This window comes from Eschrichtius robustus, chromosome 19, assembly GCF_028021215.1.
Source record: "Eschrichtius robustus isolate mEscRob2 chromosome 19, mEscRob2.pri, whole genome shotgun sequence".
Taxonomy (NCBI): Eukaryota; Metazoa; Chordata; class Mammalia; order Artiodactyla; family Eschrichtiidae; genus Eschrichtius; species Eschrichtius robustus.
In genome coordinates this window covers 7733418-7749063 of record NC_090842.1, presented here as the reverse complement: position 1 = coordinate 7749063, position 15646 = coordinate 7733418, and the positions used below count along the sequence as shown (strand labels likewise).

At 48.2% G+C, this 15646-nt stretch overlaps 1 protein-coding gene across 1 annotated transcript in view; it reads left to right on the top strand.

The window, feature by feature from the left end:
• BCO1 (beta-carotene oxygenase 1) overlaps positions 1-13514 on the top strand; it is a 90683-nt gene extending 77169 nt beyond the window's left edge. The window contains exons 17-20 of the mRNA XM_068527572.1: positions 6241-6346; positions 9531-9625; positions 11098-11209; positions 13175-13514. Of these exons, the coding sequence (XP_068383673.1) occupies positions 6241-6346; positions 9531-9625; positions 11098-11209; positions 13175-13404 (543 nt within the window). The 3' untranslated portion in view covers positions 13405-13514. The remainder of the gene's footprint in view (positions 1-6240; positions 6347-9530; positions 9626-11097; positions 11210-13174) is intronic.
• The last annotated feature ends 2132 nt before the right edge of the window (positions 13515-15646 follow it).

Here is a 15646-nt window from a genome sequence, read left to right as displayed (position 1 = left end):
GCCCCAGGTAACCACTAATCTACTTTCTATCTCTGTGTATTTGCCTATTCTAGATATCTCATATAAATGGACTCATACAATATGTAGTCTTTCGTGGCTGGCCTCTTTCATGAAGCATGTTTTCACAGTTCATCAGTGTTGTAGCACGTATCAGGGCCTCATTTTTTTTCATGGCTGAATATGTACATACTATTTTGAATACTGCTGTACATACTATTTCCATCTACTTGTATATGTAGACATCTCTCCATGACATTAAATATTCTTCTATGACATCATTTTAAATATTGGGCTGGCAGTCCATGGTGGGGATTCATCACCAGTTGCTTACCCGTCTCCCTGATGTTGAACAGTCCTGTTCTTACGTTAAAAATGACCCCTGGGCCAGACGTTATCCTTAATTAGGCTGATGCTGCCAGGGCTCTGGGTTTGGTTTTAAAGGCTACAGAGGCTTCTGGCTCCAGAACTTCCTGACTTCATGACTTAATTAATTTAAATGAGACCAAATTCAGTTCAATTCAGTTTTGATGGCTCATCCTTACTCAATGCACTCTATGTGCCAGGTACTTTGCTAAGCATTGTATTTTCTTTACCTAACTTAATGATCAAAACAATCTGTGGGAGAGATCCTCAGGTTAGCCTCATTTTACAGATGAAGAAACTGAGGCTCAGAGAGGTTAAGGAATGTGCCCAAGGTCACACAGCCCAGTGGCAGAGCCAAGATTGGCTCTAAACCCTTCCTTGGAGCTGGTAAGGGGTATAACTCTGCTGATCTCCCGAGCAGGCCTAACTCCTGGAAAGAGTCCCAGAGGGTCACCCTGACCTCTCTCAGAGCCCTGCAGGCCTAGGGAACAGAAGACACTCCTACATGCCCAGGGAGGCTTCTCCCACCCTCCAGGCTCCTCCATGAAGGAGTTCAGGCACCTCCCAACCAGTGGGCGGAAGACCCGCATCTGAACCCAGCTTTGTCCAACTCCAGAGCTGGGTCCTTTCTCCTCTCTCCAGCATTTCCCCATCTGCAGTCATTTGTGTATCTCTGTCATGATTTTCACCATACTTCCTATCACCTCTGTTAACACTTACAAAATCATGTTTTCATTTAAATCAACTCACTCTTCCCTTAACTCACGTGGAAGGAAACCTATCACGACCCAGTGGAAAGCCAGCATTGCGCGCTGCGGATGGAAGTGCAGATGCGCGTGAAGGGCTGGTAATAAGCGCAGGTCCTGAGCTCTAGCCTGATGCTGTTGCTCTAGCCAAGACCTGATCTCTTCCTTAAAGAGAACGTTGGAAAAGTATTAGGTGTCAAACACATAGTGGCACTTAACTGAGACTCTCGCCTGGACCCAGTCGGAAAGACTGGAAGAGAAAAAGGGATTAACTTTCTCCCCATGTGATTCAGGGCTGTTGAATGAACGGCCGTGTCCCACAAGATCATCATCTGAGCCACTGGCCTCTGTGCCCCTCACTCTGGGAAGTTCCATAGTGCAGCGCTTGGGGTGTCTCCTGGCTCCAGGATGCAACGGGGGTGTCACAAAGCACACAGGTGGCAAATCCTGAGGCCTGCCCACCTCCACCCCACCTCCCACCCCACCCCCACCTTGTGGAGGCCTCAGCCTGTGGATGATACACAGAGAGGAAACACTCCCGCTGCCCACACACTGCAGGATTTTATAACCTTTTATCAAGCTCTAGAAATGATTTGCTTCCTTGGAACCAAGCTAAGAAGTTTAGCACGTGTATTTTAAAAAGGCACTGCGTGAGCCGTCTGCAAAGAAGAGCGGGCGCTGGGAAGGGTAGCTCTGGCCACGCTTTTTAATTGCTGTTTATTGTCCCTTAAAAATGTCTCCTTGCTTCACTTTCAAGTCGCCCCACCTGTGTGTTGAAAGGGGAAAGTCGAGCTACAGACATGGGCTATGTGTCCAGATCCGGCGGCTCTGATTCCATCCCGTCCAAAAGCATATTAGGGAAGGGCCTTAGGGGATGCCGCCCTTTCTCAAATGCCCTTCAGTCTGGGGCCTTTGCACGTTGCTGTCCCTCTGCCTGCAACCCTGTCTTCTTCCCGTGAGACCTCTGCTCCTCTCCCGGCTGTGGGTTGGACTTACCTGGGGACTCTGAGACCAGCCCAGTGAAGGCACAACCTCCAGGGGATTCTAATACCTGCTCATCCTTCAGGTCTGGCATCCTGACTCCCTCAGTGGGTTTGTACATTCTAATGGCACCTGCAGCTCTTTGCTCACATTGATGGCAGGTATAATGAGCTTCCTGTTAAAGCTCCCAGAGGGCTGGGACTCTTGGTCTTGTCAGCAGTTTATCCCCTGAGCCCATCACAGGGTCTGGTACTCAGAGGGTTCTCATTAAGCCCTTAGATATTTTAAATAAATGAACGAACGATGAATGAATGAAAAAGGTGAAGCAAGGTCTCTAAAAGGGCACAAGGTCTTCCTTTAGCGCTTGGAACATTTCCCAAGTGGAAAGTGCCTTCCACATAGAATGGGCTATACTGAAGTGTGTTCAGAAGTCTGGGGCCTCCCAGCTGCCCCAGCTTCTCTGGCGTTTGGGCCAGCTGGGGTCAAAGGAAGGAGGGGGCCACTGGCACCCTCTGCCTGTTTGTGTAGGGTGGTGCGGTGGTTGTTTAAGGTGGGGCTGGGCCCCAAGGGGCGTGGGCGGTGCAGACAGTCCCTGCCAGCCACCCTGCCCTCGTCCTGCAGGGCTCCAGGAGGGGGCGGGGCTGGCATTTTGGAGCTAGAAGGGGTGGTTCCAACTCCTGGCTCAGTAGATTTGGTTTTTGTCTTGTTTTCAAATGCAAAAATGAAGACCCAATAATAAGAGAAGCCACCATTTCTCGAGAGCTCACTCTGTGCCTGGCCCTGTGTCAGATGCCTTTTCTGCTCTTAGACCCAGGCCAGAGGGGCCCCCTGCTCTGGCCTTTCTCCGTCAGTGTCCCTTCTTCACTGGGTGAGGAATTCACAGGGCCACAGGGTGTCCACCCAGAGGGGCACCCTTCCGACCCCAACTGTGACCTGGGATCCCTGAATTCCCTGCACAAATGACCCAAGCCAGCCTGCAGCAGCTGCCTCTGTCCTCCTAAGGGCAGGCTGTGCTGCTGGATGCAGCCCTCAGACCCACCAGGGAGGCCAGGGCTGGCTGGGGCTTCCGTGCAGTGGGAAGAAAAGGAGGAGGGAAGCCCGGGCCCAGAGGCCAGCCTTCACTCTGCCAGCTGCTTCTAGCTCAGAATGCCAAGGAGTCCTGGGATTCTGAATTCACATGCATCCTTCCAGACCAGCACTGGGCACTAGAACCTGCTGCAATGAAGGAATAGTCTCTGTCCAAGCAGTAGCAGCCAGATACCTAGGCTACTGAAATGTGGCCAGTGCAGCCGAGGAAGGAAATTTTAAATTTCATTTAATTTAAATTTAAATAGCTACGCATGGCTGGTGGTGTTTGCCGTATCAGACAGCACAGTTCCACAACATTATGAAGCTCTGTGCATAAAGGAAGGCGGGAGAGAACGGTATTTTACTTAACAATTTGATATATGTGGACATAGGTTTGGTGGGCCTCTGCTCTCATCCTGGGTCCTGAAAATTTTTGGCCCTGTGAAATGCTCCGCATGCTTCTCACCGAATCTGTATGACAGTCCTTGGGGTTATTTGTCATCCCCATGACTGTAGATGAGAGAGACAGTAACTTGCCCAACATGGCAGAGTCATCCAGAGGATCTGAGTTGGGATTTGAATGCGTGTCTGTCTGGCTCCAAATTACTGACTACGATGGTCTGGCCCTGGATCAGGTGTTTTCATAACCATTATTTAATTTAATCCTAACCACAATCTCCAGACGCAGGTCAAAGGGACCTTCGCTTGTACTCGCCACCCGTCCAAAAGTTACGGATTGCCCCCCTTTATACAAACGAGGAAGCAGGCTCAAGTTCACGTAGGCTGTGGGAGGCCTGCTCAAGTTCACATAGAAAGCTCTACAGTCATACTTCACACCCAAGGCTGCCAAACTCCAAAGCCAGTGTTTTGCGGGATTACTGAGATTACTGCTTCTCATGGGAGTTCCCTCGAGTTGAGGAATTTCAAAGCCAGACTGCAGGATTTCGTTGAATTCTGGCTGGAAAGTGATTTCTTCCCACAGTTGAGCACATTGGCCACAGAAAGCTGCCAAGTCATGTTCGTTACTGCTGTGTGTGGAAAAATTCGCAGTTTATGCCTCAACCAGTCTGACCAGTTTCATGCTGCAGCTAGAAAACGTCTCTGCGGACTGACTCCCTGAGAATCAAGCCCGGGACATGCACAGGAGGCCTGCGGCTGCCTCTTGACTAGCAAGGCACAGGGCAGGGCCTCTCACATGTGGGGCTGCACATACAGATGAAGGCAAACAGAGCTTCTGCTTCCAAGTCACCCGATGTGCTAGGCGCTACACGACCTTTTCACGCCCTTCGTTTGATTTTTACAAGCACCTGCAAAACACATGTTCTGCCCCTTAAGAGTTGAAGGAAAAGCTCATTGAGTCATGCATTTGCTCATTCCTTCAGCAGTTACTTCCTGGGAGCTGAGTATGTGCCATGCACTGAATAAAATCTGATCACTGTCTTCACAGGGAAGACAGCATGAAAGAAGGAAGCAGGTCCATAAAGGAGATAACTACAGCTTGGGACACATGCCTTGGAGACACTGCAGACTAACTTGTCAGGGAAAGGGATGTTTGAGCCGAGAACTATGGGATGGGAACCGGCCAGCCTCAGGGGCTTTGCTTTGCCTGCTGCCTGCAGTGCTTTTGCTTCTGAGCAGAAGAATCTCAGTGCAAAGCTCTGGGCCCAGCCTCTGCTCCCCTCTGTGTGACCTTGGGCAAGCCACTTTCCTTCCCTGGGCCTCAGTTTCCTCTTCTGTTAATTGGGATCGCCCTAAACAAATCTCAGAGGGGCCCTACGGTTCAGCTTCTAGGATGCGGTAAATTTCCCACCTTCTCAGCCAAAAGCTGCTATTGTTCGAATAGGTTTGTTTTCATTATAAAAGCTTATTTTGGAAAATTTGGAAAGTAGAGAAAAGTTTAAATGAGAAGTCAGACGTGACCATAATTCTCCTCCTGTAACTCCATGAATGCAGAGATTTGTGGCCTTGTTCCTCCTTCTCCTCCAGTGCCTAACCTGAACTCACCCCCAGGGGTGGTGGCAGTAGTAGTAGTAACAAAAATAATAATAATAATAATACAATTATGTTATCAATAGCAGTTAACATTTATCTAGCATTTACCGCTAACCAGGCCCTCTTATAAACCAACTGCATGGATTATTTTATTTAATCTGCATAATAACTCGGAGACGCACATACTATTTATACGATGCTTGTGCTATACCTCATTATACAGATGGAGAAACTGAACTTCAGAGATACCAAGTAAGTTGTTCAAGGTCCCGTAGAGAGTATGTGGGGACACAGGGAGCAGTAGATGCTCAACAGATATTTAATTAATTGTGTTCAGTCTCTCTCCTGGGTTACAACGATGATGGTAAAGTACTGAACAAAGTCTGATTGTCACTTGAGACCAAGAGATGTCCTTGATAGATATTTTTCTCCCAAGTAATTTTTATTGCATGTTTGTTTTCTTTTCAACAGGGGTACATTTTCATAGGAGAAAATACTGAAAATCTAGAAAAGACTAGAAAAAGAAACGAAAGTCTCCCTAATCCCACCGCATGCTATATTGTTACTATTTGGTATTTCTCCCAGGCTCTTTTCAATGTAATTTCTTTTTCTTTTTCTTTGTTTAACATGGTTGAGCTCAGACTGTGTATGCAGTTTACTCTGCTGCTTTTTTCACTCAGTATTCTATCATGAGCATTTCACATGTTATTATGAACTCTTTATAAACACCTATTTAATGACTGATGCAGCCTTTTACAGGTGAATCATCCAGTATTTAAAAAGTGAGAACTTTTAAGTACATTAATTCACCTGAGAGGGATCAGGCAGCCCAGAGTAGAAGAAAAGATCCAGGGTTTTTAGGGCCCCCCTTCTACCACCCACCAGCTTTGCCCTCTTCGGGGAGTCACTTCCAGCCCCCAGTTCTCATTTTTAACTGAAAAGACCAATCATATAATAGCTGCTTCCGGTGGTTAATGTGAGGCCAGAACAAGGTGACAGACACTAAAGCATTTTTTAACATGTGCACAGTAAAACAAATATTTGTTCTGGATACCAAGTTTTTATTTTTCTGGAAAACCGATTCTTTCAGAATGCAGAGGAGGGCTCCAATTTAATCAGACTGTCATCTACAACAGCAAGAGCCCTGAAGGAAAAAGAGGACCAAGTCTACTGCCAGCCGGAGTTGCTTTATGAAGGTAAAATGCATCCTCTCTCCTGTGTTTAGGGAGGGGCTGAATGTCGTCTTTATATGATACCTCTTTCTGATGCAGAGGAGATGTGCGTGGCCGAGGGACTGAGAGGAAGGCTGTTGGGATGCCCAGGGGAAGGCATTTGGGGACACTTCTCTTTCAAGTATCTTCATACCCCTCCCAGGGAGGTACTCGGGTGGTCGTTGGACCCAGGGACTTTCACGGCTAGCCTTTCAAATGCTTCTGTGGTTTTTTTGGGTTTTTTTTGCTTTCTTTTTAAAAGTTTATTTTATTTTTTTGAATTTAAATTTTTTATGCAGTTTTTAAAGGTTACTTTCCATTTACAGTTATTACAAAGTATTGGTTGTATTCCCTGTGTTGTACAATACATCCTTGAGCCTGTCTTACACCCAATAGTTTGTACCCCCCTCTCCCCCACCCCTATATCGCCCCCCTCAACTGGTAGCCACTAGTTTGTTCTCTGTATCAAGTGCTGCTGTGTATTGAACGCTGACTTACTGAAAGGCATGGCATGTGCAGATTTCTACCTGTGCACACTCAGAACACCCTGCAGAATCGGTGCTATCAGCCCCGTTTGCCAGAGGAGAAAATTGGGCCTCAGAAAGGCTGAGCTACACCCAGAACATAAACCCCCTCGGAGAGAAGCACCCACCAGAGCAGGGCGTCCCAATGTGGGCACTGCTGATACGGGGGCCGGGTCATTCTTGCGGTGAGGGCTGCCCTGGGCATCGGAGGATGTTGAGCAGCGTCCCTGGCCTCCAACCTGATTGAGGACCACTGCCCTAGCGTAGAAGCCCGTGGGGTGGGGGCCGTGTTTGTGTGCTCAGTGTTGTCACCGGCACGTGACAGAAGTCTGGCTTAGAGCAGGGTGTGCTCAGTACTTAAGCGTGGAACGAACAGGCCTGCCCAGGACAGGGCTGGGGAGCGGCGGCCGGGGCTCTAGGCTGGGAGCCCGGCTCCCCATATCGCTGCCCCACGCCAGGGCCAGGCGTCTGGAAGGACAGTCCTGGGGACTCTGTTAGGACGACCTCAGATTTGCCCACTAAGAACCACGTCTACACATGGCATCCCACGGATCCCATAATGGGTTCTGTGTGGTGCCCCAGCCTCTCAGAGTCTTTGGAAGTGAACATAGACATGTTCGTCCCCATTCTTAAGGCATCAACTTCCATCTCTGCTCACCTGTCACTCACATGGGCAGATGGAGGAGTAAAACACTACCGTCGTTTTATTTCTGGGAAGGGAATTCTTGTTTATCGTAGCAACCTTGGGCAGCACTGAAAAGCATGACCGTAGACAAATCCTTCATAATCCCTCCACCTGCGACGCCCGTTTGGAAACATCCATTCAGTCTTTCCATCACGTAGGCATTGCTTGGCGCATGCCAGGCCCTCTTCTAGAGGCTCCCCAACTTCCCGTCCTTTCCTCCCCAGTCTCATCCTGTTCTTATCACGTGAGCTGAGCCCATGCATGTAAGGGGCTTAGCTGAGGGCCTGGCCCACAGTGAGGGTCCAGCTAAAAGCAGCCGTGATTAGAACACCTCTAAGAGGCAGGGGCTGCCACGTACTGTTCATGCTTTAGAACCGAGGACAGCAGAGCTGAGAATAATTCGATAACTTGCCTGAAGTTGGGCAGCAGAGCCAGCATCTGAACCCAGGCTTCACTGACTCGAAAAACCCTTAACCTCTGCATTTACGGTTATACAAAATGCATACCATACCATCTAGAATGTTCTGAAATGGCTTCTTCCACTTAATGAATGTAGCCTGGGAATTTTCCCACATCCCAAAGATTCTTCAAGAGCATGGCTTTAATAGCCGGGCAATAGAATAGAATAGAATTCACAGGGATGAATCACATTTTACTTAACCATGGGCGTATAGCTGGTCATTTACAGAGTGGAGGAAAGGGGGGTACCAGACCAGGTTCGAGGGACCCAGGAGCATCACAGGGAGTCTCAGACCTACTCTGGGACCAACAGTGGGCATCTTTTTTCTGAGTTGAGTGTGTGGGTGGTCCCTCATCCTCATGTTCATCTTGACCTGTCTCTTGGGAGTTTCGTGATTACTCACCTGTGGGATTGGACATCTTCCCTTCTTAGTTCTCCACCCCACTTCCCTCCCCACTGAGCCCGATAACCATTTATGCCCTGGGTCCTCTTCAGGAGGCTTTTATGTGGCACATGTTTCCATCTCTGCCTCTTCTTTTCTTGGACATTGTATTTTCACCAGCAGTTGGCTCCAACTATCTGCAATATTTCATAAGAGGGACTTTCATTTCAATATTCAGACTTGGAAATTTAATTTGACACAACAAGCATATATAAATGTATATGCATGGACATGGACACATTTTCAAGGCTTTTTGGATTACAAAAATAATAGGTATAATGAAAATTTCACACAATGAGAAACTTAGAATGGACAGTACAAACTATAAACCACCATGAGGAAGTTATCACCCCAGCAATGCTTCCAAACTTTTTCTCTTCATTTATAACACAGTGGAGATAATTCCATAAGCAGCCTTTTACATTTAATCTTATGATGTAGACATTTCCCCATGTTATTAAAATTCTTTGTTCTTTTTTTTTTTTTTTTAAACAATGTAATTGCTACTTGATAAGGACCGAACATTATTCTAGTTTCATGTTTAATTTGAATTAAATATATTCTGTGGTCTAAAAAAAAAAAATTCTTTGTAAATGTTACTTTTGTATAATGTTATTATATGATTTCACCAGATTTACTTAAATATTCCCCACTGATGCTCCTTCCACGGCTTCAGAAGGTTCTATTCACACCCACACATGAGCATGCACACACTTTTTTTAAAGGAGCTTTAAAAAATTGCAGTAGCCTCTGATTTTAATCATGCAATTTTCTTTGATTTCTATCTTGGATAATTAAAGATGTTTATACACTTAAAAACCCAGGTCTATCTTACCTTGCTCTTAATGGAGCTTCTAATGGAGCTGGGGTAGTTATCAGAAGTTCCCTCCTCCTGCCCAATGATCACCCTTGATCCAATCCAGGGCCTGAATCAAGTTCAGGGATCCTGGCTTGGGAACCGTTTTTGTGAAAAGGATGCCCGGCCTGGATGCCACAAAAGACAGGTGGTCCCAGCTCTCGGTGAAGGGGGCTTTGTCAGCTGTGTCATTTCTCTCTAGGCTTAGAGCTGCCTCGGATCAATTACGCTCACAACGGGAAGCGATACCGCTATGTCTTTGCTGCTGAAATCCAGTGGAGCCCCATCCCAACCAAGGTACTAGTCCTTGGGAGATGGCAGCCTATAACCATCGTGTCTGTCTGCAAAGCTGAGTTCCCAGGTTCTCAGGGAGGTCAGAACCGAGGTCCCCTTGGGGTGGGAGTAAGTCAGAAAGTGACATCAGCTTGGGACAAAATACACTGGAAGCAACGATGGACCATCCAGGAGAGGGAATTGCACCCAATGGGCTGTCGCTCAGGAAAGATGTGGTGGCTGGAGTTTATCCATTGATTTCTTTTTTGGATGCATGTTTATTGAGCACCAGCTATGTGCTACAATGTGGTAGGCACCGAGGAAAAGGAAGCGAACAGGGAGATCCCAGTTCCTGCCCTCAAGGAACTCACTGTCTCAAGCAGAGAGGATAGAGCTGAAACTAGGAGGATTTACTTTTTTTTTTTTTTTTTTTTAAAGCATGAATTGTTAGTTTTATTTTATTTTTTTTAACTTATTTATTTATTTATTTTTGGCTGTGTTGGGTCTTCGTTTCTGTGCGAGGGCTTTCTCTAGTTGTGGCTAGCGGGGGCCCCTCTTCATCACGGTGCGCGGGCCTCTCACTATCACGGCCTCTCTTGTTGCGGAGCATAGGCTCCAGACGCGCAGGCTCAGTAGTTGTGGCTCACGGGCCTAGTTGCTCCGCGGCATGTGGGATCTTCCCAGACCAGGGCTCGAACCCGTGTCCCCTGCATTGGCAGGCAGACTCTCAACCACTGCGCCACCAGGGAAGCCCTACTTTTTTTTCTTAATTAACTTATTTTTAGATTGAAGTATAGATGATTTACAATATCGTGTTAGTTTCAGGTGTACAGCATAGCGATTCATATTTTGGTTTTTAAACTGCTATTTGTTTGAACACTTGCTGTTTCCCAGGGACCATGCTGAGTGCTGTACAGACATCAGTTTTCCTTAGTAGCTTCATTTTTTAGTAATAAAATGGAAAATCTTTTTTTTTTTTAAATGCAAGCTGTGCAGAAATGTACAAAGCAAAAAATTAAGGTTCCCACACACACATACGCACACCCCGAGTCACTCCCCACTAATCCCACACCCTCGGGGGAAAGAGGCCTGTTAGAGATAGAGAGAAGGCCAGGGACTCACACTTTTAAAACAACAAACGAATCATATTATACTTTAAAGGTTTGCATTGAATACTTTAGTTTATCTAATGTATATGAAAATTGCAATATAGTGCCAAGTACCAGATAAATCCAGGGGTTTTACTTCTGAAAGAATTCAGTGTGTACTGTCAGCTCTGCAGTGGCGGGAGGAACTTTGCTTAAAGTCGGAGGAGGAAGCAAGCTGCTTTCGTTTCTGTTGTTACACTGACCAGAGGCAGATGCCACTTGGGGTCTACGTTCGCCAGTGTCAGAGTGCACTCCCCTCTCTCTGGGGCCTTGATGCCTTCCTATTCGCAGGGAATAAGCATGCTCTCCAACCGCTCATTCCCATGTTTCTCCCCTTCGGACGCGCAGATAATAAAATACGACATTCTCACGAAGTCGTCCTTGAAGTGGGGAGAGGCGCACTGCTGGCCGGCGGAGCCGGTGTTCGTGCCCACACCAGGTGCCAAGGACGAGGATCACGGTAAGGCCCCGGGAAGGGCAGCCCACTTGCTGCACTGTGCGTGTGATCACCCCTCAAACAGAGACGTCGTTCGGGGGCAGTGACCGCCCCCCATCACACAGCTGGGGGAGTCATGCTTTGCAGCCCAGGTGTGTCTGAGTCCAAAGCTGTGGGATGAGGGAGTCCCCCAGCCCACCCCCACTTCTGACACCAACTGCAAGTTCGGGGGTCCCCAAGACCACCCTCAGTTTCAAGAGGAGAACTCACAGAACACACCGAAAGCTGTTGTACTCATGGTTACGGTTTACCCCGGCGAAAGGGTGCAGATTGAAAGAGAAAAGGCGAGTGGGGCAGGATCCAGGAGAGTCCTGTGCATGGGGTTTCCGCTGGCCCTCTCCTGCGGGGGGTAGGACCACGCCAACTTCCCCAGCGACGACCACGGAGTGTGGCCAACCAGGGAAGCTCTCCAGGCCCTGTGTTGGAGCCCGTGTGGGGCGTGGTTATGCGGACGTGGTGACCTCCAGTCTTCGGCCCCTCTGGAGGTTGAGCTGACACCTGTGGCCCAGGCCTCCCCCTAACTCACTTTGCTAGGATGGGTTATATGCAGTGGCCCCAGGTAAACAAAGGCACTCTCGTCAGACCGTCAGTCCAAGGGCTTAGAGGTCATCTCCCAGGAGCAGAAGGTCAGACCTCCCTTCCGGGGTGATTAAATTGTTGCGACACAAAAGCCCACTTCCTTTCCACGGAGCAGCCCTACCCTTGCCCAGAGTATAGAATCTTGGTTTTAAAATCCATTGCAATGGCTGCGTCTGAATTTGTAACTCCTCTAAGCATGTAAGTTTTCCGTGGAGCACCTAGAAATGCTTGTGGCCCTCCTCTCTTGTCCAGGTTTCCACCTGACCAAATGGTCCTTTCCCTCTTTGATTCTGTCTTTGCCCCAGAAATGCCCTGCCCACCCCCTAGGGATGCTAAGGAGGGTACTAGAAGCCTGGGTGGGGCTGCCCACACCTCTGGGGAAGGGCAGGCTGCCCCGCTAAGCCTGCCAGCTGCTTCCCTCAGGTGAGAAGGGAGTGGTTTTCTACCTGGGTGGTGTCTTCCTATCGACCTGCACTGCACTGGCATGCCAGGTAAGGGACCCCGTGTCACTGTCACCTCCAAGGTGGGGGATGGTTGGTGCCACCTCCTGCTGAGGCTGGCCTCCCCCTGGGCTGGGCAAGTGCGTCCTGCACAATCTCTCGTGGGCAGGGAGCAACCTGGTCTTCATTCCACCAAAGGAGAGGCTCAGGGAGTGAGGTACTTTACCCACGGTCGGTCACACGCCCAGTGCATACAGAGGAGGGTTGAATTCAAGCCGATCTGACCTCAGCTGCCCTCAGCCACTCTGGAACCCAGGAGGCCTTGGGAAGAATCACACATATTTGCTGGAAGTTTACGTGCAGTATTTCATTTAGCCCTCTGTCCCCTGAGAGTGGGTATTTAGAATATTCCCATTTTACAGAGGGGAAAGCTGCACATGCATGAGATGAGTTGGACTCATTCAAATGCCATTTGAGTGCAACTGGTCCGGGTTTAGCCGAGTGACGGATATTAGCCTAAGTGCAGCGTCAAAGCTGATACTCTATAACTGGAGTTTCTAAATAGTAGGAAAATAGCCATTCTTCAGTGCATGTAATGATGTACAAAGTGCTTTCATAACTGACCGTGCAAGATCCTCTCAGCAGCCCTCTGAGGGTGGGGAGGATTATCCCCACTCTATAGATGAAGAGACTGAGGCTCAGAAAGGTGAGGGGACTGGTTCAGCCAAGCCTTCCGATTGCCCTGGCCTTTCCCTTCTGCTCCCACAGAATATCAAATTCGCTTCCCTTCTGTTTTGATTAGATACTTACATTCAAAGGACAGGGAGATAGAGCTGAGAAACTTATCCCCCCAGCTGGACCAGGTTCAAGGCTGCACTTTTACAAAGTGTCTCTTTTTGTTTCCCCAAAGGGATTATCTTATCAGCCATTGTCTCTACCGATCCCCAGAAGCTGCCTTTTCTGCTGGTTCTGGATGCCAAAACTTTTACAGAATTGGCTCGTGCCTCCGTTGATGTAGAGATGCACCTGGATCTCCACGGGCTGTTCATCCCAGGTGCCGACTGGGATGCAGGGAAGCAGGCCCCTTCCCGGGAGGAGCAGGACAGGGCTGCTGAGCGCCGTGTGGCCCCAAGGACCTGACTGGGTGGGGGCCTGGGCCCTGGAGAACGGCTCTACCAGACTCAAGGGCGGTCCCTCCCTGGGTGGGGGGCAGGGGGGCCCTTCGTTTTATTTTGCACTTATTCTTTCCATGGTTGCTTTGAGACAAAGTTACAGAAATAGAGCTTTTATCAGTTTCTTTTCTTTCATTTTATTTTGGCCATAAGAACCTTGTTTGAAAGTTGATCAAATATTTATTGATTAGCTCTAGCACTTCTAAAAGCCCCTTTCCTTTAGTATAAAGACCGTGACCATGAATCAGCAATTGTATTAAGGCACATAATCATTGCTCCTGGAATGGGCAGCCACTGACCCATTGGAGAAGAGACACAGAAATATGTATCGTTGCTCCTCCCTCCCCACCTTTCTTTCCCTTCCCTCCCTCCCTCCCTTCTTTCCCGTGGACTGATCGTGAGTTCTAGCTTTCTCAACCCTGCGCTGTTAGTAGACTACGTGACCCAGAAGGCGTGTACTTTGTGGTCATTCCATGCAAGGCGTGGCGTAATACAAAATAATAAAACTTTAAAGGCTTTTCAGACCTTATTTTAATCTTACATGGCTTCTTTCCTCTGAAGATCTTCGAAGGCAGTAAAACAGAGGGGCAGAGCTAGATGGTTCAGAGTCCGCCAGGTGCCTCATTGTACACCCAGTGGGACAGCAGACTGGTGTGGGCGTCCCCCACTGCAGGAGCGTATGGAGGGGCTGGAATCCAGGATTGAGTCCTGTCTTGCCTGATGCTGAGAACCAGGGTGGCGAGGCGTGCCAGAGCCATACAGGAAAGGGGGTCCCGTCAGCAGAATTCCTTGGAGATTCATCCAAGTTGTTGTTGTTGTTTTGCTTTCCTTTTATTTATTTATTTGGCTGCGTCGGGTCTTAGTTGCGGCTCCCGGGCTTCTCTCTAGTTGTGGCGCATAGGCTCCAGAGCACATGATCTTAGTTGCCCCGCGGCATGTGGGGTCTTAGTTCCCTGACCAGGGATCGAACCCCCATCCCCTGCATTGGAAGGCGGATTCGTAACCACTGGACCACCAGGGAAGTGCTGTCCAAGTTGTTGTTTGTTTTCATCCAAGTTGCCCTGTGTTGGGTATGTTTTATTCACTACTCTATCCTCTAGAACACTGCCTGGTAGATGCAGGCTCTACCAACAAATTAACTATTTGTTGAACGAATGAATTCAACAAAGAAATCCAACTCCATAATGTACCAAAAAGGGACGGATATTTAAAAAAAGAAAAAAAGAAAAGGATATTTTACTGAAGATCTCCTGGGAAGACAGTTCACATGGAACACCACCCCCAAATTCCCCACAAGGGTTCCTCTCCCAGCTTTCCCTGATCTCTCCTCTCTTTCTTCCTCTGTTGGTTCCTCAAAAACTCCTCTACCATCCCAGCATTTCCATTTCATGCTCAGCTCATAGATCCCATTAAACAAAAACCCAAACTCCGTGGATGGCAGAATGAAGACCATCTACTCTTCTCCTCTGGAGACCTCAGTACTTCCAGCCTTGATAAGATGGATTGGGAGGAAATGTCAACCATGGTGGCCTAAGAAACATGTGATGGAGGCCTGCATTTGGGTGGCATGAACGGAAAAGAGTTGACAAATGGGACAGTCACTCACCTATTCATTATTCTACTTTAAACGTTTGAGAAGAGGGTGGTATTTAAAAAATGCTTCCCCACCGCTATTCTACTGAATTCCCATTGCCAAACAGTACCCAGACCTAGTCATGCAAAAGGACGCAGTTCTGCGGGGAAGAAAAGTATGTCCGTGGTTTGTTTTCCTTGTTTAGGAAGACAGGTAAAATACCAGACCAATGAGGAAGCCTGGCACACCACATCTTTTCTTCTTGGTTTCAGACACACCAAAGGTCAATGCCGGGACGTCCAATTTACCTTGATCCTGAATTCTGTCATATTTCAGACACAGGCCAGGGTAATTAGCTCAAAAGGCCACAGGAGCCAAGACGCATGCGCCTTTCTTGAAGCCGAGACCGTCCGTCTTATCCTCAGAGCCTTCCTTGTTATGCTTCATGTGGGTGTGGTGCGTGACCAGGAAGTTCGGCAGGAAAAATCACCCTGGATTTGTTTATTCCTTTGATAAAGCCACAGCTTTTCACAAGCGCTCTAAGATGTGTCAGGTATGTGGTAAGCCCTCAGATGTTTGACCCACTAATTTTTCCTTCAAGGGTTTCTCTAATTTGATTCCATCTCAGGAATAAGCT